At 42.0% G+C, this 24,037-nt stretch overlaps 1 protein-coding gene across 2 annotated transcripts in view; it reads left to right on the top strand.

The window, feature by feature from the left end:
* The first annotated feature begins 1,766 nt into the window (after window positions 1-1,766).
* The window catches only part of SCUBE1 (signal peptide, CUB domain and EGF like domain containing 1), a 190,369-nt gene continuing 168,098 nt past the window's right edge, over window positions 1,767-24,037 (top strand). Inside the window, exons 1-2 of one of the 2 annotated variants that reach the window (XM_040062022.1) lie at window positions 1,767-1,931; window positions 4,660-4,782. In XM_040062022.1, coding sequence (XP_039917956.1) covers window positions 1,844-1,931; window positions 4,660-4,782 — 211 coding nt within the window. In that variant the 5' untranslated portion in view covers window positions 1,767-1,843. The remainder of the gene's footprint in view (window positions 1,932-4,659; window positions 4,783-24,037) is intronic. The other variant, XM_040062023.2, reaches the window with a different exon arrangement.

Here is a 24,037-nt window from a genome sequence, read left to right as displayed (position 1 = left end):
AAAGATGCAGCTAACATGACACTTCTAATGCACAGCAGAGAGCAAGTCACCAAGGCAGTGAAAGGTTTGGTTTCTTGTTTTGTTGTTTGTTTGTTCTGCTTAGCAAATTTCTTTATTGCACTGTGGGGTTTTTTTAAAGTTGAGATAGTTGATTTTTAGACAATTCTAGCAGATGCCTTCATGAAATATAAATTTTCTGGACTTTTTATCCCATGCTAAATTTTAGTATGATTCCATGAAATTGAATGAGAAGGCCCATTGGGAAATATCTTGAAAGAAACAAATAGGGAGGAAAAAAAATAATATTTAGCCTTACTTTTCACCTAGGACAAAACTCGCTCTTCCAGACTCTGGGAACAGAGTGGCCCTTGGGTGGCGGTCACGAGGTGGCGCTCCAAGGCACCGTGTGCTCCCTCCGGGGACTGCCGTGGTGTATCCATGGAAGAGTCGGGCATGGAATCCACCGCTGCGCCTCAGCCGGGTCCCACAGAAAAAAAATGAGCGTCCGGATTTCAAACAGCAATGCCCTTAACCCCACCCCTAAGGGATTAAGGACGGGAATGCCCAAAGTAGAGGTGTAAACACGCAGAAAGCAAACAGCTTTGGCACCGTGCGGTAGTGGTTTCGTTTTATTGGAGGATAAGGACCGTGGTGTGGAGTTTTACTAAACACGTAGCTGGGCTGAACAACTCTTCTTACATTTCCTTCCCCTCTCTGCGAGCTTAAAAGTACTTAATAGTGCTACTGTCTGGGCAAGTGTATTGTACTGACATATACGTGCATTTGGGAGGAACTTGTCAAAAAGAGGCAGCCAAGGCTATGACAGGGTGTATTTATCTTGCAGACGACAAGTGGAATTCATACGCGACAGCCTCTCAGGGGGAATTAGGAGTTGAAACAACCTAAAGTGGCAAAGCATTTCAGCTGTGGGGTACCCGTGAAAGAAAGGTGCAAAGCAAAGAGGCTGTAACGAGGGATGTCTGCCAGCTATTTCAGCCCTTTAAAGACAGCCTGAAAGTGTTTAGGGTCAGGGAGGGGAGAAATGTCTCATGTTTGGGTTTAAAAGTGAAGGCTTTTCGCCTCCAAGGTGGTGGTGGCAATAACACTCACGTGTCCGTCTGCAGCGGAGATGATTTTGGGGAGAGGATCTCCCTGCCAGGGCTGTAGGGATCACTTGCGGAGCCGTGGTTGGCCCGAGGGAAAGGCTCGGAGGAGCACACCTAGGGCTGGAAAGGCTCACTGGCCTCCACAGCAAAGCCCTCAAAATGCTGGAGTAAGCCAGCGGCTGGTGATGACCCGTGGCAAGTGGGAGAGGAGTTAGTCGAAGCTAGGAGGGGAGGGGAAAAAAAAAAAAAAAAAAAAAAAAAAAAAGTTGTGTTTTAGCCTGAACCCGAGAAGGGGGGAAGAATCCCTGGCCGCGGTTGCCAAGGAGATGAGCAGTGTCCGCCGGCCTGTCTGCCCTCACAGCCGCGGCGTGGGGGGTGTCCGTCCGTCCGTCCGTCCATCCCCTGGCGGGGCCGGCCCCGGGCGCGGCGCGGAGGGCGGCGATGCTGCGGGGTCCCTGCGGGTCCCTGCCGGCCCTACCTGTCGGAGCGGCAGCGGCAGCGCCGCAGGCACCGCCCGGGGCAGGGACGGGCTCCCCGCCGGCAGCGCACCCCCTCCCCGGGGCGCGGGGGCAGCGGCGGGGGCGGCTCTGCCCCCGGCCCGCCCCGGCACCGCCCCCGCCGCGGGAGCCCCGGCGAATCAGCGGGGCGCTGTCAGGGCGTCAGCGCCGGCGGCTCCGCGCGGCCGGCCCCGAGCGCGTCCCTTATCGCAGACAGGCACCGGGGATCGCATCATTATCATGGGCACTGTTTGCTTTTCGCGGCGCTGCTGTTTGCTTTTCGCTCTCGCCTGGGCCGGCAGGTTGGCGGGAGGCAGCGGGGGCGCAGGTAAGAAGAGGGGGCTCCGCCGCCCTGCAGCATTCCCCGGGCGCGGGCGGCGCGGAGCCGCGGCCCCGGGGGGACCGCGTCTGTCCGCTCTCCTCCGCCCGCTGTAAGGTGTTCAGGGGGAGGTCGCTTCTCGCCGCTCGTAGCGCTGGGGGTGTTGGAAGTTGCGGCGGGGAGTCGTTTTATCGCGTGTTTGACGCAGCCGGAGCCGAGGGATTTCTGCAGGGAGAGATGGGCAAGAAAAAGTTACTTTCCTTGAGCGCCTACGAGATAAGTCTGTGCTGAGCCCGGGAGACTCCGCAGAGCAAGCGTTGGCTGGGGTATCTTCACAGGTTTTCCCTGTGTGCGCATTAACCCAAAGACCTGGTGTTTTTAACAGCGGCGCTCGTATCAGTTCAATGGGTGTAATTATACTCTGTCTTTGCTTCGGTGTTCTTAAAAAAAAAAAAAAAAAAAATCAAACACCCCCCCCTCCTATCTGCTTTGGAATGTTGCAAGCCCAAAGTGATTTCTGAAAGAAATGTATGCGGGCTCTGAAGTTGTGCGAGGAGAAATCTTTTAAGGTGAAGTACGAGCGGGGGCAGGCGGGAGGGGGAGGGTGTGGAAAAAAAATCCCAGTTCCTCGGATAGAGGAGTTTAAATGTAACAAAATGAACGGAGTCAGCCTAGAAGTTCCTGAAGTCCGAGTAGCGCAGTGTGAGATGTGGAGCAGAGTAGGGGCTCACACTTGGTGTTGCCCTTTCATTTGACTCATTGGCATTCACGCCTGACTCCCAGGCATCCTCTGGTTGCTGTGAAATGTCCCCCTTGGCTCAATGTAGTTTGAATTTTTGACGGCATTATAAAGAGTCCAGCTGTCACTTTTGCTGGTCTTGATGGGAGATGGGTGCCGGTTTACTGACTCAAAAGTATGAACCAAAGTATTAAAAAAAAAAAAAAAGCCCCCCAAAACTTCTTTTCTCTTTGTGCTTGACTGAATCTGTGCCTGATCTGGGCAGCACCTAAGCTAATTCACGTAAATCATAGCTAGAGCTGAACTGGCTCAGCGGTAAAAATAAACGAATGGACAAGAAAGAAGGCAACAGATTACAGCAGCTATGCCTTCGTCCGGAAAACTACGGAGCTCGGTGTTCTGTTCCCCTCTTTCTTAAAAAAAAAAAAAAAAAAAAAAAAAAAAAACACCACAAAAACTCTACGACAACAACAATACAGATAGAGTCCGATCAGTTCTCTCGCTGGGATTCCAGAGGTGCCCCGCGGGGCGGCCCCGCTCTGCACCTCCCAGAGAAGTTCTTTGCTGTGTGCCATGCTACAACGTCTGCTTATTTCTCCCCTCTCTAAATAGCCCCCTCCTGCTCCCGGTGACTTTGAAGGATCTCTGTGTTATCACTAGAGATGGCCGAGTGTCTGAAACATTTAGCGTTGGGATTTCAAGATAACAGTAAATCTGTTTTCACTTTAGTGCACCTCTCTGAGAATCTGTTAATCTAACTGGCACGAAATCAGCCGCACATGCCCCTCGCTGGATGCCATCCGCCTCCCTCGGCAGCACCCGTCTCCTCGGTACTTCCCGACCACGGAGCGAGGGCTGTGCTCTGCGCAGCTCTGCGGGTCCCTCTCCGGCTGCTCACCCTGCCCGAGCTCCCCGGGAGCCCGTGGCGTGGCTGTGGCGAGAGGCGGGGAGGAATCCCGCGGGAGGAGCGGCGCGGGCAGCGCGGGCCGCTGTGCCCGGGGTGCGCTGGCATCGCAGCCCCGCGCATCGGGAGCGGCTCCGGGCAGTGCGGGGGGCGGAGCAGCTGGGGCAGGGCTCTAAGTGAGTGTTCCCATGTTCCCAGCACACCCCAGCCCTCAGTAGGTCGGAGTTGGGTTTCTTTTTTTGTTGTTGTTGTGTTTTTGTTGGTTGGTGGGTTGGGGTTTTTTTCCCTATGCTCACTTCATTAACATTCCCACGACTGCCAGGTATCGGCTCTGTCTCATCCTCCTCCCTCCCCATCCTCTTTAAGTCTGAGGGAGAGAACGAATGCCCGTCACTGAAATGTTTGTAAAGGTTTCCTACTCTGAAAACAAGAAAAGCGATCCCCTTTCAGAGTCAGATTTACCCGAGCAGGGGCCGGGACGACTGCTGGGACTTTCTTCCTCCTAAATGAGTTAGTTCAAGTAGATGATATTATTGCAGGTTGCTTTCCTCCACTCTACCTTACCGAGTTTCATATGGTTTTCCATTAATTTATTTTTTTGCTTCTCAGTAAAAAGTATTAATGTGGTTTTGCTGTTCAAATATTTCCTTTTCCCATTCCCCTACCAGCATAGTTTATTTAAACTAGGGTCTATCTTTATAAGTTAAGAAAATCTCCCTGCTAGAACATGCAAGTGGTGTTTTTTTCTTCTCTTACAGGTAATTTAAGTGTTCTCTTGTTTACTAAGATGTGGGTCTCCAGTTATACAGCAGACTTACACAGCAGAAGCTAATTTCTAGTGTCTAACTATTTCATTCATAGTGCAGAAATGTGAACTCGAGTCCCTCCAGCTCCATGGAGCAGTGCTTATAAGTGACTTGAGGAGAATATCATGCTGGCTGGTTTAGTTATTTATCCGTAGATGTTCTCATTTCCAGCATGACACTAGGAAGGCAAGCAGGCAAACAGCTTCAAGGGGAGTATCTGTCCATGATGTTTTCTGTCTCAGGTCTCCCTTCTTATATGTCCCCTTGGGGTTCCTTCTGTGCTTCCAGATGTTGATGAGTGCGCCGAAGCTACGGATGACTGTCACATCGACGCAATTTGTCAAAATACACCCAAATCCTACAAATGCATCTGCAAGCCGGGCTACAAAGGGGAAGGGAAGCAGTGTGAAGGTAAGGACAGATCGGCTCCTCTCCTGGTCTCTTCTCCCCTCTCTTCTCTTATTTGTTTGCTCTTTAAAAGCTTTTGTAAATAGCTGAATTCCTGAAACGATTAATGCAGATTTACAGCTGCTTAACCTCAAATCTGGGTGTTTATTGGCAAGCATCCCCCTGCTGCTTTTGCTAATTGTCCGGCACCGCAAACCTTGTGCCTGCCAGCCTGCTCTTAAGAATAAAATAAAAAAGGGGGTGTGAGGGGGTGGCGTTCTCTGGTATCACCAGTTCCTCCTGGATGGTGTTGGGCCTGCTGTCCCTGGGGCTCAAAGCGCTGAGCCAAACACGTGGGGATGGGGTGGGATGGACTGGGATGGGCCAGGCCCCTGGGCAGCTCCCCAGCAGAGAGCGGATGGAAAGGACTGGCCTTGTTTTCCACAGACAAATTACAGAAGGTGTTTTTCTGTACCTACTCAAACAGGACGCTGGAGTTTGCCTCTCTCTGACACTCTACAGTGTGTCGTGATAGTGTATTTCTAGTCCTTGGAACGTTATTTTAAAAGGAAGCATTCAGATTATTGTGCTTATGCAGACTTGAAAAAACTTAGTTTACTTCTCTATGTCCTCACATCAGTCTTGTAATTTAAAGAGACATAGCAGGTCTTATTAGGCTCTGTGTCCATGTGTATTTCAGATTGTATGCACTCCATCTTGTCTATTGAATCTCAGTGGAAAGACTCTCTAGTGCAAAGAACAAATACTGTAATCACAGCAGAATGCCTTCCAAATAAAAGTTGCAAGATTGTTATTTTTTCCCCACTTGTAGATGCTTAGTAGGTATAACATTTTCCTTCCGAGTCTCTCTCCTTCTGTGGCAGAATGCAGCTTTTTAAAAACCAACTATAGCCAGTCCATTAAAAAGATTGAAGACTTAATAATTAATTAGGTCTACAAAAATTTGAAACCACATATTCTCCACAGACCTCCAAAATGTTTGTTCAAATGCCCTCAGAAAGCATTTTTGTGGTTGTCATATTTTTTCTGTCTTGGGCTTAAATTGACAAACTCTGTCCACTTTTTGGTGCTCTAGCATATCTGGGCTGCTGTTCCTCTGGAGGCCAGATTTTCCTTCTAGCAAACAGGATAATCATTCAGCTCCAGTTCTTTCTGTATTCGTCCCTTCCAGGGAAAGAGCTACAGAACTCTGAGAAAATGTATTCAAGGCCACAGCCATGGAGGTTACAGCATGCTCGGCATTGGTACTTGTATTGGTTTCATACATTAAAAGTTTCCTTAGCTGTAACTATTCATATTTTAGTTGTTGGGTTCTGTTTAGAGGTAGACATGGCTTATATTCATGCTTGTCTAACACACATATAGCTCTTTGCCTGACTTGCCTTGGCTCAGTAAAAAAATAATAATTAAAAAAAAAAAAAAATCCCAAACTCACTAAGTAGTAAAAAACAAGATAGATCCTTGCAATGATGTACAGAAAAGTGCAACATCTATGTCTGATGCCAAACCCATAGCTACTAGAATTTAGTGTCTGATAAGTAAACTGGGGCAAACTGCAACACGTTCTGCCTGGATGTTCAGCATTGGTCAGGTAATGTAAACTGTCTAAACCAGGTGTTACTGTGCATGATGTATAACTTTTGTTCTACAGTATTATGTTAACAGTTCTAAAGATTTTGCATCAGTTCCATGTCTTAAGTTGGTAATTAATATCAAATTTTGGTAGAAGCAGAAAGCTTCAGAAAAGGTCAGTGGCTGGTCTAAGATCTTCCTCAGACCTGCTGTATGTGGAGAGTGGGTTGATTTTGCATCTTGAGGTGAAGTATTCAAAACCTACAGAAATAAACAGACTCACTTAATTGATTGGTATTTAGTATTCTGTCACAAGACAACCTCAGTGATCAGCTGTTAGAAGTTACCTTTTAAGATAGAGGTGACTGTTTGTAATAGAGATGAAACCCACTGGATTGTTTTTGTTGAGCTAAAACCAAAACTGGGTGATTAAATTATTCTTGTCTTGGTTCTAAAGCCCAGTCTTTATAACTGGGCTTTTCAAAATAAGCCTTTTGATCAGTGAAACTAGTTACCTGTGAGAACAAGATTTTGTACAGATAATATACAGAAGAGCCTCTTTGGCTAAGTTTGTAGCAATCCACCAGTGTTACTTCAGATCTGAAGAACATTCAGACATTCATTATATCATAACTAACTCGCTTATAGCCCAGGCTCTGTCATACAGCCAGATGTTACTAAATGAGTAGAATTGCCATTCATACAGTACAGTGAGCTTAAAGGCATCGTACTGTCAAATTCATTCCGATAAATTTTAGTGAGCTGCAGATTTAGGTTGTATTGAGGCATTGCAATTAATTTAGAAATATGCATGTTTGTTTATTTTAAACAGTAGTCTTAAGTATTGCTTTTGTTCACTGAAAATCCATTTTAGAGCAATGGATATAGTATGGAAAGTAACATTTTTTGGATGATTCTTAGAAGCGCATATCTGTACAAACTTGTCTAGCATATCAATATGTATTTGTTTACAGTTGTGCATTTATTTATAGTTTTTCTAAATAATGGGATCCTTAGGCCAATGCAGTAAATGTGGAGCCCAGCCACTTGTGCATGGTTTTGCTCAGGGTTTGTTGCTGTGAGCTGAAGGGTGGGGAGTAATACATAGGACACAAATATTTCTTTAAGGACATGTGGAGAACTCTAGCAGCAATTATATGGAAATGAAACATTTTCCTGACAGTCTGTTAAGTTTCTTCAGTAGGGAATTTCTTTCTGAACTTTGATTTTCTCTCAAGATGTCTTTTGGCCTGGGTTTCTCCAGAGTTTATGAGGATTGAGGATGACTTTTCAGTTCACAGATACTTTTCTTTGGGTTGTTTTTGTTTTTGGTTTTTTTTTCTGGCTGGCTTTCTTGCCTGAACCACTTGACCTGTTTCTCTCCACAGAGCACAGTTGTTTCTCCAGACAGAAGAGTTCCTCGTTCTTCTTGTGTCCTGTCTTCTGCTTCCCTCTGTAGATTGCAGTTGACCTTTTTTTTTTTTTTTTTTTTTTAATCAGGTATCGGTCATGCTTTGTAAAGCTTCGTGGTCAGCATTGCCATGATATTTTCCCATATCATCAATATCCCTTGAATGCAAATTCTCTAGCTGGCATTTTCATAGGACAGAATAATGTGTCCAACCCAGATAAGCTTTAAAAAAGTATTTCTCTATTTGTAGTCAATATACAAAATCCATTAATATATAATTATTTGATTTGCTTGCCCTGGCACACTTGCTATTACCTAAGAAGTCTTCCCCATTGTGATTTTAGTCAGGATCTCAAATGCAGTGGGTTGGATTCAGCTGCAGGCATGATCTTTCACGATCTGTAGGACTTTGTCCTTACCTTCTCAACATTAAATTTTGGCTTCCCCACCGGTTGATATCTCAACAAAAATGCGTCAAAGCAATGGAAATTCTGAAAGGTTCAAAAGGATTCCAGGTCCTGTGGTTCCTTATGCCTTGACAGAGCGTTCTTTTCTCCAGTGCAATGTTGTGTGTTTGCGGTTGTAGGATATTCCATCAGTGAACGGTGTGTGAAGGGGTTTAGCTCAACAACCCAGTTGTTTGGGGTTTTTACCCCATACTACTTCTCTGACTACTCCAAACTCTCATGCCATTAATGGTTAAAATACTCTGTATAGTTGTTAGTTGATGTTTGCCTATGCCCATTTTATATTCAGTTAGTGTTTATTTTATAGATTGATTTTTTTCCTTAGCCTACTTTTTATGCTCAGTGAGACTGTAATTTCAGTGAGCTGCTCTAGCTGTTGGTTTTTTTCCTTTTGGATTATACCTTACATATAGGACCCTTAGGACCCTTTTATTGGGACCTGTTGCTTCTGGATTGTTAAACTCTACTCTGTGCTTTCCCATATCGACTGAGATTTTCCTCTTGGAGCATTTTTTCTACTGTCTTTCATAGTAGTTTCAGACCTCTGCTTCAGTTCTTTTAATAATTGATCTCATACAGCTGTTACAATGTTTCTTGAACTTTCTGTGCAGAAGAGAAACGTTCACAACTTTCAGCTGGACTTTTTTCCTTTTTTTTTTTTAATTCTCCTGTGAAGCTTTGTAATATTGATGGATTTCTTACTGAAGGCAACAAAGACGTGCAGTGGCAGTGTCTTGGTAGAGTCTGCCCTGAGAGGGTGATTTTCAGATTTCTGCTCACGTTGAAAATTTGTGCTATATCAGCAGCAGTTCTGCTTGACTGCTAGGTGAGTGGGATTGTGCAGTTGTAGTGATTTAAGTTGGTTATGTGTTGATGTATTTGTAGTCTTTTTCTTAATGTAAATAATCATTCTAGATAAACAGGTGGGTGAGGGTGATAATCTGCAATGAGGGGCCTTATTCTGGATTGCCCCGGTGGTAGCACCTCACTGGATTGAAGTGTGGTACCATCTCAAAATAAGATAAACCATTCCTGCCTCAATCACAGGTATATTCAGCCTCTGCATATGTCCATTTGGAAACGCAGACCAATTAGCCCTTCTGACCTGTCGTTATCATCTTCAGTAGTTTTGTGGATGTGAAGCCAAATTCCTACTTGTACCTGTTTGTTTGATCTGTTTTTAGTGGATTTTAAATTAATCTTAGAAATTAGAAAAATATCTCATCATTCTCATTTAAATAATAATGATTGACTCTCCAGGTTTGACTTAACAGTCCCCTTATAATTTTAATCTTGTTGACCTGTTTTATCTTTCATTTCCTTAAGAAGCTCATTCATGGTCTCACTCATTGGGTTTTCATTTTATTACGGTCTTTGAAATACCTGTTGTGTTCTTCTCATGCTCCTCAAAAGTGAATCCAAATATTGTGGCGGGGCTGCTCTGAATCAATCAACCTGGAAACACAGGATTTTCCAGCCTTCTCATTTCCCAGCTCCCAATCCAGTATCTCATACTAGACCCTCCTTTTGTCTGCAGGGATAAGTAAGTAAGGTGCTTCTGGATATCCTTTAAGTGGAAAAATGATCCCATTTCTTTTAAGAGCTCTGTGGTGTCCCATCAATCCACTCTCAGCAATTCTTCCTTAAGTGAGTCATCTTCAGTGATGTCCTGTGAGAGCTGGGACATTTGTTGGGTGTCCTTTGTTTTCTGAATCTCGGGCATCTTGGTGCTTGCTCAACTCTAGTGAGCTTAGACTTGTCCTGTCTGTCTCTGCAGAATAGGAGTGATACCACTGAACAAGGCAGCTTAAGTGACTTCTTCCTGATTGCTGGCTCTTCCAATTGCAGTAGAAGGTGAATTAACACTTTCAGGGGCTCCCTTGAGCACCCTGAATGAGGTCTGCAGTGGATATTAGGTGCTGAGGCTGCTGTGCTTTCTGGGACTGCAATACCTTGGCAGATGGTGCTTATGTCGTGTGTTGAAGTTCATGTCACTGTCCCCTAAAGGCTGTGTTCCAGATGTGACCTGGTCTCCAAGTCGGTGCTGCTGGGTTTGTGGGGTTGGCTTGCAGCAGCCACCTGAGCACAGAGCAACACACTCTGCCGCCTCCACATTCTGTGGGGATTTCTGTTCCAGGGTCAAGTCTTCCTTCCCACTTTGATTCACACAGATTATGGCTTTACTCTGGATGTGCCTCTGTGCTGATTTCACTGAAAGCAGCTTTCACAATGAAGCAGTACATGTTGTCAAAAAGTGAAGGAGAGAGAATATAAACTAGCTTCTTTGATTTGAGCTGCTGACTGCCTTTTTATTTTCTCTTCCTCTCATTGGCTAGCTTGATACTTTTTTTTTTTCCTTGTTTAGGCTGATAAAAGTGTTTCCAGAAGTGAATTCTGAAGCCTTTTGTATCTCTTCTTTTTTCTTTCTCCTTTTTTGTTTTAATTGTCTGGCGCTATTTATTACTCAATTCTGACTTACAAGTTTTCTAACTTGCACCAGGGGATGAATTTTCTCGGGGGATGGAGAAGTGGAGAAACAGCAGCAAGAAAATACTCCTCAGAACATTCTGTATTAAATCATAATTTTATTGTGGCCTAAGTGAATTAACAGCTCATGATAACTTTTTTCTTTTTCCTCCTTCATGCTGCTTTCTGTTCAGTGAATAGGGCTTTTGTTTTGGTCAGAGTTGAGCCTTGATTTTATTTATTTATTTATTCAAATTGCTTTATTTTCCCAACTTTGTTCAGTAGTTCCTCCGCTAAAACCAGAACATCCCTTAGCTGGGCTGACATGCCTTGTTTAACTGCTCCCAGGGCCATCAGTACCCATGTGTCACGAACCCTATTGTTTTCTCCTCTCCCTTTTCTCTCTCCCCTGTCCTACCTCTCAGAGCTGCTTTTTGACAGCCCATAATGCTGCTTCAGTGAACAGCTCCCCCGGTGGTCCACTTTGGAAATCTTCCATTTTGACTTAGAAAAAGAACATTCACTCCAACTTTTTTTTTTTTTTTTTTTTTTTTCTTCCTTCCTCTCCAGAAATGCTTATTGGATACAATTATCACTATGTTTTGCATAAACAAATACCATCCCATATGAAATACGGGCCTCATTCTTCAACAGCATTACACGTAATTCTCAATTTGGAAAAAAAAAAGAGGTTTTTTTTTTTTTTCCAAGGACACTTCTCTAAATAGTTGATAAGCTCCCTGTCTGCTGGATGGTCTGTGGGTACTCTGGGAACTTATATATAAAATTTCATCAGCCTTAACAGTTGCTAAGCTGCAGAACCCAGGGTGGCCTCCTGGGGTGATGTAATCTTGGTATTTAGAAGGAACTTCTTTCCACCCAGATACGCAATGTAAATTAACTGCCAGGAAAATGATAATGAAATGAAGGAGCATAAACGAAATGTACTACGCTCAATAGGTCTGTCCTTCTTTTGCCTTGATTCTTTTTACATCTGCCAGATATTAACCAGTTTTCCTTGCTTTCCCGCCTGTCCCCTTTACTTCTGGTGCAGTCCCCTTTCCTTGCAGTCTTCCTTTTGTTGTCTTGGATACTCTGGTACTCAGTTGTCTTTTAACCTTGTCATTTCCCTACTGCAAATCCTGCTTCTCTTTTGTTCTTTTCTCATGTATTTTCCATTATTTCATTTAGCTTTCCTTCCCCTGTCCTCTCAGGGGCTTGCTGCAGTTACAGCAGCACTGTTCTGAGAGCCAGTGTCCCACAGCAAGACCTCTGGGCCTGGAGAACTGGCAGCTGTAAGTTCTAAGTGCCCCTTACTGGTCCTTTCCCTTGAGTTTCACCTTTAAGTCAAAACAGCTCTGACCTGCTCTCAGATTTCCCCTTTTTTCTTGCTTTTTCTCCCTTCTCTCCACCTCTTTCCTGGCTGCCATCAGCAGCTCAGAGCTCACCTGCCTCTCAGCACTTCCCCTGCAGACCCCCAGCTCTTTCCTCTGTGTCTGGCTGGAAAAACATCTTTGCCTGGTTGATTGCCATCATTTGTTAGCTCCTCTTTGCTTATGGGCACTGTCTTCATCTGTGTCCACTGCACTGCTGAAATACACTTTCTTTGATCTGAGCCTGATGCAGGACATGGTCAGGAAGCTTCTGCTGGGATGATGGCAGAGGAGAGGAGCAGAGATTGTGACCTCCTGCTGCTCCCTTGCCCAAAAAAGCTGCACTAATGCTGCTTTTGTCTCCTTTGCATTTGAGCCAGGTAGCATCCACTCTGTTCATGAGCATCCATGCTGTCAGGATGCTGAGGAGGTAATGGGAATCATGTCTGTACCTGAGGAAGAGGATGGTGGATACCATCCCGTCCCTGTTCCCATGGTGCCAGTCCCAGTCTGTTCTAGCCCAGGATAGCTGTGAGCCTTAAATGCAAGGCAGGTTTGGACAAACCTCAGGCAGTCCTGGGATGGAGGATGCACTGCAGGAATTTGTGGGGAAAATGTGCAGTGAGTTTGGTGGCAAAAGGAGTCGTACTCCCTCTGCACTGATTTAGGAAGTTCCTTTTCCTTGATGGTGCTTTTTTTTGTACAGGGGCAATTGATGTGGGGGCTATTCTGTGAAGAATATCACTGAAATAATACCCCCCAAAGTGGAAGAAAACACAAAGAAGTGCAGTGTAGCCCTGTAACACTGGGAAGTCAGTGAACTGGGATATAGAAGCTGAGACACATGGCAGGGAGAAGGTGGTGGTGAAGAAAGTGAATAGATATCCTAATCTGGTTTCGTTTCTGGAGCCATTGTGGTGTGAAACTACAGCATAAGGTTGAAAAAAACACCTACCAAGAAGGACGTTTTGGAAACTTTAGCTGCCTAAATTTCAGCAGATGCCTATTGTGTTTCGAATTCATTATATTCTTGGGGGAATGGAAGGGGCTAATGAATTTTTAGATGACGATTTTTCCCTTCAGTAAATTTTCGGCTGTAATTTGACCATCTTATTCTGTACTGAGAAATCTCCTGAAAGGTAACTCCCTGACGCCTTATTGGAAACAAAATCTGGGAGTATTAAATCTGTTCGAGCAGTTGAGGGAAGTAGCAAAGAAGTGATTTTTCCATATAATCCCTTTAGAAAGAAGCTAACTTCCTGGGCTTTTTCCTTAGTTTTTTTAGTATATATATATTTGTTTTAAATTTCAAATTAAAAAAAAAAAAAAACCACCTACTTTAAAGCAGATGCCTTACAAGAAGAAATGTAGTTAATATGTAAATGTTTGGCAGAGTTATAAGAAACTGAATATAGGGTCTGACAGACCCCCCTTGAAATTTCAAGGCTTTTGTACGCATTAAAGATGCTGAGCAAAAAGAATACCCTTACCTTACAGTCACAAGATTTTTTTTGTTCAAGTGCCACGAATCACCGGAGTACTCAAACATGTGCTTAATCTTAAGAAATTGCTACCTTCTAAAGTAATTCTGTTTAAGTGCTTTATTAAATTGAAGCTGCTGCCTTATTTCATGTTAAATTGCTGCTTCTCTGGAGCCTGTAGAAGGTCATGGTTTTTCTTTCAGTGACCAAGGAATTAAAAAAAAATCTGGATCATTTAAAAAGGTGATTTAGGACCTTGATCTTGCACATGCTTTAGACCTAAACTTAGTGCAGTTTGTTTGATGCTGTAGGACCCATAGATGTATCAAATTTAAGACCATGATTTCACACCTGTTGACGATGTTTTACAGTACAGCCATCAAAGAATCAGAAATATTAAATAAACAACTTTCAGATTGTTCTGATTTTTACAATCAATTTGTTAAGCAGATGCACTCTTATCTCAGAGAATATAAAAGCCAGTTTTCATTTACTCTCTCTGGGTGAGGTTACTAAGCTTCATACTATCGTTCCCATGCCTTAATCTGCATGAACCGCTGTCAATCCTTACATTTAACATCATAGTGAGAGAGTATCAAAAATTTAACTGAGGGGAAAAAAATAAGAGCAATGCATAATACCAAACTGGTGATTAGTAATGTTGGAGAGAATGGTGGTGCTGCTGCAGAAGGTGCTTCAGAGAAGGGGAACCTCTGCAGAAATAGGTATTTGTTGGACGTATCATTGATGAAAATACAACAGGGCGTTACTGCTGTGTACTCTAGTTCTTGCTATTGTAAGAAGGGAACTGCACTGAAGTGCCTTTGTTCTGATTTCATTATCTGGAAGCAGAGGTCACATTCAGAACTTTCAGTCTCCCTGTTAGAGTGGAAGAAAAGGGTTGAGGTAAGTGGGGTATTTGCTTTGCTGAATAAGTAGGCCAGGTAATGATATCTAAATTGTTTGGCAGCACATGCATGGAAGGAATTTGATATCTGACTTCATACCTCTAGAGATGTCAGTGTCTCTACCAGGTAGAGTTGTGCATTTATTCTTTTTGCAATTTCTGTTTGCAGAACTTTGTTGGAAAAGGAGTCCATAAAACCTGTGACTTGGAGACTTGCCAATGTTTTTCTCTAACTACAAAGTACCCAAGTCCAACTTTATTTAGAAATTTCCATTTTTCCTGATGCGTGCCAAACCTGTCTAAAGATGCACGTGATCAAAGCTCCTCTTTGCATCTCCTTCCGTGCCCCACGCCACTTTTCTCTTAAAGCAGCCCAATTCTTGCTTGCACAGTGGTGGAGTTCCCCCGATCTTTGTGCAGGTCTTGGTACAGCACGCTCTGCAAAGGCAGGTGCTCTGAACGGTTCGCTCTTGCTCCTGATTTGGGGTTTTTCTTGGGATTTTCCCAAGGGCCTTCATGGTGGCTTTGTACGCATGGGCACACTGGGGGAAGGCAGTCTCCTCTGACTGTGCTGCAGACCAAACCCAAAGCCATGAGGGGGGATAACTGCGTTATCTGGCTGCTGGAGGGCAGACACAAGTGGAACCCTCTGGCTTTTGCTTGGCTTAAATTCCTAAGGAAGCAATTTTACCTCTATTCAGATGGGAGCGTGCAGACATATTGAGAGTGCAGGAAACAAATGAGGGAAGGAGGGCTGCCAGGATTTCTCTGACCTCTGACTGTTTTGCTGTCAGAGTGAGCCAGGGAATGGGCATAAGAGAGGAATAGACAACCTCAGCCTGTTGTCTGGAAGTAAAAACCTGAATACTAAAATGCTTTGGTTGCATGTAGTCTGTTTCAATGGGTATAGAATGTTTCACTTTGTGAAAATGGCAGCAGCTTATTCTGTATACACACAGTTTTACATTTAAGGAGATTTTGACTTCAGAATAGAGAAACTTTTATAATACAGTTTTCTCAAAAGCTTTAACAGTGGAAACAACTTCTTTTACTATGATTGTTTACTATGAAAATACTTTTCTGTGGTATGGTAAACTCTAAGGTGTTGTCCCTTAAGTTTTGTATTAACAATCACATCTTGGTGTAAGTTAAAGGTATTTTTCTTCTTTACCCTTCTGGCACTTTGCATGCTTTCACTGTCTGTTTTGAAGTATTTTTTAAAAAAATCTTTTTCTTGTGGGCAGTGTAAGAACTGCATTATAAAAAAATATCTGTTGACTGCATCACATGTGGTCTTACAGGGCAAAACCCAAAAGCTTCAGCTTTTATTCTAAATAGGAAATGCACAGAAATCTATTCAGGATAGCAACAGCAGTAGTATTAATTTTCTAGAATAGCTTAATGATACATTTTACCTTGAGTTAATACAGAAGTCTCCAGTGCACATTTCTGAGTTCTTTCACTGGACTTTGCTGCACAAAAACAAGAGTTAACTAGAAAAGAGTTACTGGGATACATTCCTGTACTGCTTATGCTGATCAGCTCTTAGTGATGTGCATTAATATTGATGTTATGGTTAGATACTAGTCACAGTTTTGAGCTGTTTTTAAGACAAGTGTTCTGGTGCTCTGTATGGAAGGCAACAGACAGTTGCTGTAGCCTGCCCCACAACATCAGTCTTTATCCTGAGTAGGATTACCTGATACAATTGCCTGAGTTAGCCGGAGTCTGGACTCAGGGGATGGGAGGGACACTTTCTGGAAGGACCAGCATGTTTCCCTTAATGCTGCCATTCACTGAGGAAAGCCCCAGTGTTTGTAGCTGTGGGAGCACCTGAGTGGTCCTGTTTGCACACAGCATTTTCTGTGGGTCTCCTGTTTGATGGAAAGGAAAGCTTGCTGTCTTTAAAACTCTGATTTATTTGAGGGTGTTCTGAAGATTCCAAAAGGTTTGAGTGTGAGGGTTACTGGAGGGTCCTGCTGGAGATGGGCTCTGGCACAGGGATGTGGGGGAGGCTCTCGTGCCCCCAGGAAGACAGCCTTGATTTGCTCACCCCAGTTGGCTTGAACTTGCTAAAATAACTTGATCTTAAAGATGGGACCAAGCATGAAGAATTTAAATCTTTGAAGAAGCTGGGAAAATTAGAAGAATGGGAAATGGAAGGTGAGATGGGAATGCTTTAGAAGTCCATTTATGCAAGTAGTACAAATCATAGTCTACTTCGACCTTTATCTGTCATGTACACAAACAACATCTATGCTTAAGACTGTGCCAAGTATGAGCACAACCGTCAAAAGTCAGAAATACACCACTGGGAAGTTTAGTGCATATTCTTATTTTGATATTTATGAACTTAAGGAAAAAACCCTAGTAGGAACAAACTTTATAAAACTGCAGAATTTGTATTTTATATTTTGTTTTTTAAACTATTAACAACATATTGTTCCACTGAAAACCTCGTTTACCAAGAGTTTCTTCTTCAATAAACTTTATGATCAACAAGGAAGTAAAAAACTTAAGGGCAATAAATAATGTCTTCTGGTCTGAATTAATCCCTGACATAGTCTTTTCTATTATAGTATTTGAAGCAGGAGGGAGTGCTTTAAATGCTTCAACCCATTTAACCTTAATTGCTTGGTTTTAATAGACATTTGCTAACTAAAGGAACCAAATTATAGCTTGAATTAGGCCTTACTAATCTTAATTAAAAGCTCTACTTTATAATCGGAAACAGCCTATGTTTAAAACAGTAAGCCTTTCTTAAATGGCTTACTTAAAAAACTAAAGCCCTTTTGCTCATAATTGTTTGGACTGAATACGGGTAACCATTATTTTCCTTATATTGCACTTAATTAAAAATATCTCCTCCATGTGGTTTTGTGCAGTCTGCTGGCTGTAAAATTGTTTGACTGGTGGGGGTGGGATTACTTTACTTTTCCTGTGGTAATTTGAAAACATGTTTCTGCCTTTGTTTTTAAAGTTTTCTGGGGTCACAAACTGCAAGACTAACATGGGAATCAATACAAAGATTGGCTTCCTGCATTTGTCTGTCCTCAGGCAAACACTTGTCAGTCACTTAAAATCATTAATAATACACCCTATAATTCATTTAGTTCAACATTGAGATTGTGCTCAGCGCTTGATTATGGTCTCTGCACTCCTTCAGAGACCTAAATTTCAGAATAAATCACGTCTGTTATATTGGGAGGGAGGCAGGCGCTGGCTCTGTCTGTTGAGCATTTGGTGCATTAACAGAGCTCCTGTGCTTTCCAGGGCTGTCTGAGGAGGACAGAGGGTGGATTTCATCTTTCCGAAGGTGGATCTCAGTAGTACAGATCAGCCCATTTAAACCATTTGCTTTCCCTTTATGGTTGAGGGAGGGAAGTTTCCTTCATGCAGTTTGCTGTGCGTTATCGGAGACAAAATTAAGTCGGATAAATCTGAAGAGTCTTCTTTCTGACACAGGTGTGGGCATTTACAAAGTTGGATGAGGTGTATCAGGGCAAAGAGCCTGCAGCTGTGAGATTCAAATTCCATTGATATTAATGAAGAATGTTCTGAACTTGTACTTTGAATTTAGCCAGGTATTTTTAAACTGCCATATTATCATTGGATTATGATGAAATTCATCCTCTCAGTCTCAGTTTTATGTTTTTTTATAATTTAATTTACATTTTTTTCTTAGTGCGTCCTACTCAGGAAGCACTGCTAGGCTGTGATCGTACCTTTATTTCATTTGCAATGTTTTTAATTTAGTGGCTGAATCACCAAATTGCACAAACTAAACACAATTAAAAGTCCTTTATATGCTAAATCTACTAGACCTCTATGTGAACTTGGGAGAAAATTCTGTAAAAAGTCACTTGTGCCAGTTGTGGAGATGGACAGACTTTCTTGAATGTCAGTTTTGTTTGCCTAGTTATCAGATCTTTGGAAATCCCCTAAACCATTTTTTTTTTTTTTTGAGAATTTCTCCTTGTTGTTCAGTTAGTTTCATGTTTTGTGCTTATGGCATATACAAAGATTTTTAAATTATGCTCAATACAGGGAAGCAAAATCAGGAGTGTTTACAGTGGATGTAAAAAATCTGGTCCCTACATATGTGTATTTATCTTTTAGTATCAAAAGTGTGCAAGCTGGCCAGACCAATTTTGGAGATCTGTCTACCCTGATGTGCAGTCTCTGACAGTAGCCAACAGATGCTTACAGTAGATTATAAAAAAAAAATGAAATGGAAGAATGCAGCTTGAGACTTAAAGACCTCCTGAGCCAGAAGTTTCATTCAAATCACTGTGTTTAATGACATCTTCAGAACAGGAATAGGAAATAAGTATGGTTTTTTTCTACAGTGGTAGACGGGAGATTAGCCATGCTCAGAATGCAGGGAAAGAACAGTGCAGGAACAGGTAATTTTTGTGTACACCTGTCTCTTTGCAGCCTCCCATCTAATGTGGTTTAACAGGAGCCTCACATTGTGCTTCCCTACATGGGCAAACCCTACAAACCTGAGTTTTTGGCTAACAGCATCTTCGGAATGACGGACCTTCACACTTTTCTGAAAATGAGATTTCATTAAGGAGAGTATCAAGTCAGTTGTGAAAAATTAATAGGTGCTTTAAAAAGCTTGACTTGGATGTTTGACTGAACTTCAGATGACTACACTGTTAAATCAGATGCTGTGGATAAACACCCGTAACCCTATTATTTCATTTTTGAGCCTTTTACTGAGGCTGTCGTCCTGTATTATTTATGGGTGAGTTAACTAGACAGGCCTTGCTGCCCTGTTGCAGTGGATAACCAAGGATGTTATAATGTGTTCTCTTCTGGATTACTGGTTATATATTTGGAAATACTGTGAGTATACCCCAGAGACAGTCCTAAAATAGGGATTTTCTAGAAAGACAGGAGGAAGGAAGAAGCATGTGAAATTCATGAAAAACATTTCAAGACGTGACATCTCAAATCTCTGGTTTTATGTTGGATGTACTGTCCAATTAAACAAAACAAAACCAAAAAAAAACCAAAAACAAACAAAAAAAGAAAAAACCACAGCAAAACGGTTTACTGAGTTGTTAATCAAATCTTTAGGCAAGACATTGCTGCATTTTGCTTATCTCTGCATAATAAAATAACATTGTCGTGAAAGGCATTTCATTAGAAATCATCTACATGAGAGTATTGGAAATAGGTCTACAGGATTAAACAATTTAAATAATTTAAACATAGCCACTTTTATCACTCTGCTTTTGGGGAGGAGATCAGTGCAGTTGTACAGTTTGGCTTTCTGTGGTGCATTCTGTCAAAGATAGATTATTATTTGAATACTGCACAGAAGTTGTAGGCATTCTTTGGTTCTCTCTACCTAACATTCTCCCCAACATAATGAACAAATATGATTGCTTAAAATTCCCAGTGGAAGATTTCCAATCTATGAATATGAGCAGTTTTCAATTTACAGCAAATGCCCATGTTATTTATTATTCCTGTATCTGCAGTTTCATCCTTTTTTCATTTAATAGTGTTAATGGAAGCTGTGTGTGCTTTCTAGTACAGGATATTTGAACACTGGAGCCAAATTGTCTGATTTCATGGCAAAGCTGAAATTGCATCCGTTTGCCCTATCTCCCTTTCTTGTCCAAACATCAGATGTGAGCACAGCTTATAAATGAAAATATTTGATGATTCACAGGTCAGCAATGGTATTTTTCAGATTTGAATGTTAAATTTAATCCTTAGCATTTTTCCTGGACTTCCCTCACTATGAAATTGGTGTTTTGTACAGCTTGGCCCTCATCTAACCCTCATGTCCAGCAAAGATGAATGTGTAACTTCATTAATTCCTGTTCCTGGTATTGCTTACCTCTCTAGTTGTCAAAGAGTCTGGGAAATGTTTTGAGAGTCTGGAAGGGGTAATGATGATGGAAAAGCCAGTGGGTTGCCAGCTACTGTTCACTATCTGTACATTTATGTCCCTGTTGGACAATGGCTGCACATCCACAGCTCAAAAACCAAAGGCTGCTTACCAGTGTTTATTAGATTTTCTCTGTGATTGTTTTTCTCTGGTGATAAATAGGGCTCCGGTTCACAAGACTAATTTCTGCATGGCCTTTTCAAAGACTGAGGAGAGTCGGCATCATAACTGATGCACTCTCTCTGAGGATAAAATTTTAGAACTGTCAGCATGTATCAGTAGGATCGCATTCTCTGTTTCAGGAATAAAATAGCTGGAATCAAAAAATTACATCAACATGGTATTTGTTTGAAAATAAAACCCTTTTGCATCCATCGACTACACCAACATATAGGGCTTCTTGTTGATACTGGCCAGGTCCATGCTTTTAAAAAAAAAAAAAAAAAAAAAAAAAAAAAAGGTAACCATTCAGTCTGTACATCCAAGCAAAACTGCGTGGCAGGTACTTTACATGCTGTGGAGACAGAATTGTTGTTAAGAAGCTGAGAGAGGCTGTGCCTGAATTCCGAGTTGTGCAGCAAAATTGCCAACTGTTTTGGCGTCTTGAAAATAGCTCCACATTTCATCATTGTACAGTCCTGATGGAGACAGCTTTTAGAGCTGTGAACTGTTTCAGACAGTGTTCGTGTGCCCACATTTAGGGTATCATCATTATTTTGTCACAGGTTTAGTAAGGTTTAACTTAATGAAAGTGAGTTGCTGAAACATCTATAGCAAGCTTAAATTTTCATTACAGGAACAAAATGTGACTTGATCATCTTAAACTCTTGCATAGTAGCAAAATTTGTAGCCTAGTAACTTTTGTACCTTCTAGATGGAGCACAGAGCTGAAGGGTTGTGGGCAAAAATGAGTTTAAGCTTTTTTGCAAGACCACCTCAGATTAAAAAAAAAAAAGGCATTGTAAATATTTGATGATTTCTATTCATTTTTGTCTTCTCAGATATTTTTGAAGTGAATGTATCAAGCTCATAAATGAGCCATATAAATGGCTTAATGTAGGGTCATCTCAACTAATTTAACTGTTTGTTTCTTAAAAATACCCACAGCTCTGCAAGAGTTTCATCAGCAAAGTTAAAACCACTCTCCTGAAAATATAAACTAAATACAAATAATGCACCTGTATCTAGGCTGGAGCACTGAAATATTTTTTGAGAAAAGTTTTCTTAACACCATAGAAAACAGAAGAAAAGTAAGAAATCCTCAGTGCACTCTCCTGGATAAAAAGAAATGTTATGCAAAATTATTATTACTGGATATCAGGCAACATGCTGGTATTTATAGATTACTCTTGCTAGAGGTCCTCTGCAGTCTTAATTACCATGAGTGTGGAGGACTTCTCTTTTGTTGAGTTTTAATGAATGGGCAATACTCTTTATTTTTTAGTGCATTCCATGTGTGTTACAACGGTTTTACCATCATGTACACCCTCCTAGACTGGATAAAAGCTTCTGTAGGTAGAAAAACTATTTACAGCAAAAGCAAACGTAATGATTCTAAACCAAAGAAGGAGCTGTGTTTTGATGAACCAAGTTACTGCCCAGTCAGCTGCAGTTTAATGGGTGAGGAGTTACAGCCTTTATCCCTGTGAAGGATTTAGAGTGGCACTCCCTGTAGGCTGCTCTTTACTGTTGTCTGCAAACCAAAATGCTGAGAGGCATTCAGTTCATCATGGATGTTGTTGGGGAATGGTAGGAATCTGTCTGTATTCAGGGAACAGGTGGCAAAATAGGAGGCAGGGTTGGTTTCTGGGGCTTCATGAGTACTGGGTCTGGCAGGGAATACAAGTTCATGGTTTTCCTGTGGATCATGTTTAGAAGTAGCCACATGACTTCAGTAAATGTTGAAATGAAAGGCAGCCTTGAGCAGGTGACTCCCTCATTGCAGGGCACAGCAGCAGTGTAATGCAGAGCTGCTCCACTCATAGACAGATTACCTGTGTGGGACTGTCCTGCCAGTTATTGTAGGCTGGCAAAATTAATATCTGAGATGTGTCTCGTACAGAGTTGGACATTTGACCAAGTGATACAGGATGACAGGAAGCCCTGTGTTTTACAAATCTCGTATGATATAAATTACATTATATTCCTCAAGTGGGTAACCAGCACAACAGAGTAGTTTTCAGCCAGGAGTCTACAATAGCCCAAGGACTATGGCTAAAGTACAGGTGGGAAAAAATAGCTTGAAAAGGTAAGCCTGCTGTCAGAAGATGTAAATTTGCTATACTAGTGTTTCCACTTCTGCTGGAAAACATACTAGTTCTTCATATCTAGGCAGGTTGAAAACCACTGCTCTGTAGCCTCTCATACTGTTTGTGGTCTTGGCTCTTTCAATCTGAAACTGAAGAAGTGTCAGTCTGCCAGGGACTAAGGAAGCTCTATAATACCAAGAAATCTTCCATTTGGCAGTGCATACTCTGCCACTCACTCATTCTGAAATGGGCAAGAAGCAACCTTCTGTTCCCCTACATGAAGGGCCACATAAAAAAAAAGTTAATATTCATTCACTGATAAGTAATAAAGTAATTTACTTCAGAATTGAAGGCTGGGATTGTTTCCCTTTGTCAGTGGACAGACATTTAGAAATGAAATGCAAAGTAAGGTTGGCAGTAAACAATCTGAGAATGAGATGCCTGTGGAGTCTGGGAAAAAAAGTAGGTGAATTATATCTGTATCAGTGAGCTAATGTCACTACTTGAAACATTCTTCTCAAAATTTATAGATGCATATTTGAATTTAAAGGTCTAGGAACAACCTCCTGCCATGACTTACTGAAAGAATTGTGATTAGGATGCATGCATGAGCACCAGCAGTGTCAGTAAGGACACAGAAATACTCTCCCATTAGATCACCAAGATCTTTGAGGATTCGATATAGAATCACACATTTCCCATTATATTAAGAGAGGGAATTGGGGTGGAAATGTCTGTGATTTAGAAGTGGTGGTGAAAATGCTGTCAAATGTCATGTTTCACATTCATAACAGCTTGTGAACAGGAAACCTCTCTGCTTGAGCTTGTCGGGCATGGCAGCTACTAAATAAAGGCAGACTCTAAAACTGTTACATGCTCCGCAGGTATCCATCTTTATTTGGGTATCTCACTTGAGCTTCAAAGAACTTGCAGCCAATCTGTTTAAATATCAATTAAGACAAACGTCAAGCTGCTTCAAACTCTAATCAAGGGTTCAAGATGCTGAATGCAGGATTACAATAACTTTGGGTTTATCTAGAAAAAATAAATCTATTTACTACAAATGAAACTAGAATGGTCCCAAATAAGTTTCCATTGTGCTAGTCAAGATGGCTAATGTCACATAGGGGACATACTCAGGTACATTAATAGAACATATAATGTTCCCTAGGGAAAGAACTCTGCTTAATTATTTTTTTCCCATAAATGGATCTAGCTCTCCAAAGGTTTCAGGCACCCAAAAGGTACTGTAGGTAAAGAGCTCTGTAAAACCCTGGTATTAGGGCAGTAGGAAGATTTTGCCGATGAAGCAGTCAGAAATTCTATGAGGTCCTAAGTGAAGGGTATTCCATATCACTCATTTGATCTCCTCCCTGTTCCTGCTGCTGAGGTGTTATGTATGCCACCGGAGAGAGTAGTTA

Source organism: Hirundo rustica, chromosome 4, assembly GCF_015227805.2.
Source record: "Hirundo rustica isolate bHirRus1 chromosome 4, bHirRus1.pri.v3, whole genome shotgun sequence".
In the NCBI taxonomy this organism is placed as follows: Eukaryota; Metazoa; Chordata; class Aves; order Passeriformes; family Hirundinidae; genus Hirundo; species Hirundo rustica.
The sequence above is the reverse complement of the archived record's forward strand: the minus strand, read 5'-3'. Positions and strand labels throughout refer to the sequence as shown.